Raw genomic sequence first — 4701 nt, 5'->3', positions numbered from 1 at the left:
GACAAGACTTGATACTTTCTCCAAAACCCAAAGTGATCTGTGTAAATATATTATTATTTTTGTTTAAAAGGACTCGAAACAGAAACGGCAGGACTTGGGACTTGGGACTTGACACTTTTCAGTCTTGACTTGGCCTCAACTCGGACTTCGCCTGTCTTGACTTGAGACTGGACTCGGACTCGAGTGCAAAGACTTGAGACTTACTCGTGACTTGCAAAGCAATGACTTGGTCCCACCTCTGTCATCTACTAAACTTGCTCTCATTTTTTGCTCTCTCCCATGTCTGGAAACCAAATCTGTGTATGTGTCCTGTTTCGCTTTTTCCGATGGAGGGGAGCGAAAACTTTCTAATGAACCAAAGGGGGTTCATTAGAAAGAATGAAGCAGAGAAAGTTCGTGAACCACTGGCTTAAACATGTAAATAATGATGTCACTGTATCAAAGTTCAAGTTTTAGTTTTTATATAGACAAGCTGCGATAGATTTGTTATTTACACACATTGAAAAAAAAATCTTTCAGCCTATGTGGCATAAAGGAGTATCCATGAAACTTTATCCATTTTCCTGCGGCTGGTCCAAAAAAAATGAACGGAGAACACGACCAATATGTGACCCGCCTCTTACGCATTAGCAACTCGGCCGGTGCTTTCTCCGTCAATCATCTCCAGAAAGATTAGCACACCCTCTGAAGGAGTAATAAAAGCCTCAACACACAGATATGTCAACATCGTTCTCCCTTAGACCTCATTAAAAAATCAGAACCATCCTACCTGCCAACTTGACCTCTCTCAACCTTTCTGATCAAAGGTGCCGTGCATTCTCACTTCCCGTTTAACCGCAGTCTTTGTTGTTAAATCTGCTGCCAGTAAAACCAGTGAATTATTAAGCAAAATGACCAATTTCAAATTTTGCTTTCCTTCCCGAAAACTGCGTCTCAGATTCACACTCACACTCCCCTCACGGTCGCTGACTCTAGACTCCTCCCATTCCTCAATCTCTTCACCCTAAACGCCCTAAACATACAGTCAGTCTGTTTTATTTATTTTCTTTCCAGACGCACTTTATCTGTTTAGTTAAAAGGCTGACTCCTCATCCATTTCGAACCCTAAGTTCTAGATTTGTAACTCGTCTTGTTCTGGAGCTTGAAAACAAAACGACAGCTAATTTCTAAGATTGAAAACAAAACGACAGCTAATTTCTAGGAGTTAACGGCAACTCATTTTTAAAAAAAAAACAAAACAATTATGTTGATTAGTTTCTTACAAAGTTGATTAGATAAAAAATTTCGAAAGAGCACAGTGAACGTTCATCGCATACCCATTGTGCTTTCTGTTGAGTTGCTCCATGAAGGCTCGGACCAGTGGCAAAGCTTCGCTGGAGCGAAGCAGCAAATTCCCAGAGACATTGCAGTGCAGGTCAATCCAGTCTGAACGAAACGCCTGGAAATCCAGGTTGGCAATCTGGAAAGTCTGGTCCCAGTTCACTTCAGCGTCGTACTCCGGTGGAGGAGTGAGGTCTCCATCATCAGGGCCCTCAAAGTCTACATCCGGTATCCAAACGGGGTCCCACTCATCCTTGGCTCGGTCTTCTCCCGTGGCATTTCCTTTTGATTGCTTCTCATCCTCTGCTACCATCTCTGTTTTAATGCTATTTTGTAAACCCTGCCATTGCGCCACGTTCATGTCCGTCTCTTTATCCCTGAGGTGTTTCCTGTTATCTGCATCTCTCTGGTTAAACTTGATTAAAAGCTGGCTGCTTTCTGCAGCGGTGAAACCGTTCTTATTAGCTGCCTGGATTTCACTAGCTGCAAATCCCTTCTCTTTGGCCATGGTGGGCCTCTCTGTCAAAGGGGCACCAGTGACTGAAAACAAAAAGCCGTTAGGTGCATTAACGGGTGTATAATTCTTTTTATACCGCCGCTGAATGGCATGTTTTTTTGCAATTAGCTCTGAAATGACAGCGGTTTCCTCCTTTGCTTTAATTTGTTCACTAACCCCTGGCATTGGATCTTTCTTCTGTTGCGCTGTGATCGTTTTTTTCTTTTTTTCAGCAGGCAATCGTTTCTGTTTTGCCGTCAACTGTTCTGCCACAGTGGCTCGCGTTTGCTCCGACTGCGGCGTTTGTGGCTTTTCTGGCCGGAAGAGGTTGTATTTTGCCTTCTTTTCCCTTAACTTATGTACTCGCAGCTCTGTGTCAGAAGAGCTGAATGTGCGATTGCCGCCTTCTTGTAACGTCAAAGAGAAAAGTTTGCGTCTGTGCATTTGATTAACTTCATCCCGGTACCCTTGATAGTCCAAGAAAAGTGCGTTGTCCATCGGCTGCTCCCTAATTTTCTTCTCCCTTCGATGGACTCCGTAGTCAAACTCGTAGTCGTTCTCATACATGACTGACTTCTTACCGGTGAACTCAAAATCTGATGTTTGAAAGAGGAGAAAGAGGAAAAAAAAACATTTGGAGAGAAATCAACTAAACTGCAAATTAAAATTAAAATTTCAAAGGATGAAAAAAAAAAACAAAAAGTACCTCTGTCCAGAAAAAAAAAAAAAAAAAAGTACCTCTGTCCAGGTTTCTTTTTTCAGGAGGGTCAAGTCTCATGTATCTAGAGAACTTATACCTGGAAGAAAGAGGGTAAAACAAATCCGAACAATCATTGAGCCCACATTTACCTTTCAACTTTACTTAAAAACACAGCGCTAAAAATACATTTTTTAAAAGCCCTTTTAAAAGAGAAACAGAGACCAGCAAATGGTTATCAATAAGTATGTCAGATATTCACTTTTTGCCAATATTGTCCAAACACTTTCCAATTCCGATATCAACCGATATCGATATAGGTTTGGTAATCCAATTCCGATATCAACCGATATCGATACAGGTTTGGTAATATTTATCTCATTTATCTGTACAAATTAATTAAATGACCTGCAATGCTGCCATCTAGTGACTTTCACTTGAATATACTGCCATTTAGCCCCGAAACAATTTTTAGGGCACACATCACTTGGCAAAATAAAGAAAGGCATCGCTATCAGGTTTTCATTATCGGAGAAAAAAAAAAAAAACCCCGTTAACGATTCTTACAGATTCTACATAATATGCTAATATCGGGCCGTTAAAATATCGATCGGCCGATATTATCGGACAATAGATATATTTTTCCTGGCTGCTACTACATTACTAATGCAGTAACCTTTTTTGGAGAAATTTTTTTTTTTCTTTTAAATCAAATGCCATTTATTTGTCGTGTTTGACTCACATGTTCATGTAGTACTGACTTTCTGGGTAGAAGCAGCTGTTCTCTGTCTCCATGTGTGTGAGTCGGGTATAATCGTTAGGGTAGACGTAGGACAAGCGCACCTAGGAGACAAATGACACGTTGGTGAAGTGTTGACAGTCTGTCTTCTAAACAAGTCATCATCACACGTGGTCTCTCAATGTGCAGCATAGCTGTTTATTTTTATTTTTGGACATGTGATGTTGTCCTCAGTGACTGCCAATGTTTTTTAGTGGAACATTTATGTAGCCCCACCAATAAAATCCTCTGCTCATTTGTGTCTGAGAACCATGTCTTAGACCAGGGGTGTCAAACTTATTTTCACCAGGGTCAATGAAAGACTACAGATCAGGGGTCTCCAACCCCCGGTGCGTGGACCAGTACTGGTCGATTGATCATTTGGTACCGGTCCACAGCGAAAAAATGTACTTAATTTTTATTCATTTGCTTCATTTAAAGAAAATCATATCCATTTACTTTCTTTATTTAAAGATAATCGGGCAATATTTTAAAAAATAATACGTCATTCAGACACAGAATAGAGTCCTAGCGGTAACTAACTAACTAACTAACACATGTTTCTGCAATAGATTATTATTTATTCCAGCTACATATATTGTTCACTGTTTCGTAAATAAAACAACTTTTAATCACTTAGGTTAGGAAACTCTGCCGCATGGACTTTACTTTAATGCTTTTTAAGCTCCTGCGGACCACACAAAACGGCTCGGCGGGCCGCATTTGGCCCCCGGGCCTTGAGTTTGACAGATATGTCTTAGACACTACACATAACGGTTTTTTTCTACAGGATTTTTTTTTTTTTTACTGTAGTTCAACAACTATTGCTTGACTCATTCCCAGCTAACAAACAATTATTTATCATTTGCATGGGTTTGCGATTTATCTTCAGGTGCGACTTATATTTTAAAATATATAATTTCACTTGTTTGTTATTTTCACACTGACCGCCGCTAGAGGGCACTCGAGGCTTGTCTACCAGTATCTGCTACTCCTGTAGCACTGAAAATTTACGTGTTTGTTACTTTCACACTGACAGCCGCTAGAGGGCACTGGTGCGACTTATACTGCGGATTGAACTGTTTTTATTAACCTATTCAAACACTAATTCTAATTATATGAAAAAAAAAAAATCAGGTCCCAATATTTTGTGACGATTTGAAAGCAGACTATGTTTTAAGGGACACTAAGTCGCCTTTGTGATGTTTATTAAACCCTGGACTGAATTAGACAGGTTTAATGTATCATTATTGGTAATGAAGCCTCTGCACAGTAATTTGACCTTTAATGAGAGGATATTAAGAAATACTTCAAAAAAAAAAAAACAAAAAAAAAAACATACAAACTGCAATCCTTGGTATCGCAGCAGAGGGAAGTCTTTGATTGTGTAGCTGGGTTTGTACAAGCAGT

The 4701-nt window shown here is 39.8% G+C and overlaps 1 protein-coding gene across 1 annotated transcript in view; it reads right to left on the bottom strand.

Annotated features, from left to right (window-relative positions):
* The window catches only part of b4galnt3b (beta-1,4-N-acetyl-galactosaminyl transferase 3b), a 17445-nt gene that overhangs the window by 4011 nt on the left and 8733 nt on the right, over nucleotides 1-4701 (bottom strand). The window contains exons 10-13 of the mRNA XM_025056342.1: nucleotides 4634-4695; nucleotides 3256-3356; nucleotides 2555-2613; nucleotides 1317-2412 (exon numbers count right to left, since the gene is read on the bottom strand). Of these exons, the coding sequence (XP_024912110.1) occupies nucleotides 1317-2412; nucleotides 2555-2613; nucleotides 3256-3356; nucleotides 4634-4695 (1318 nt within the window). The remainder of the gene's footprint in view (nucleotides 1-1316; nucleotides 2413-2554; nucleotides 2614-3255; nucleotides 3357-4633; nucleotides 4696-4701) is intronic.

Source organism: Cynoglossus semilaevis, chromosome 6 (assembly GCF_000523025.1).
Source record: "Cynoglossus semilaevis isolate Cse_v1.0 chromosome 6, Cse_v1.0, whole genome shotgun sequence".
In the NCBI taxonomy this organism is placed as follows: Eukaryota; Metazoa; Chordata; class Actinopteri; order Pleuronectiformes; family Cynoglossidae; genus Cynoglossus; species Cynoglossus semilaevis.
This window is presented reverse-complemented; position numbering and strand designations above follow the sequence as displayed.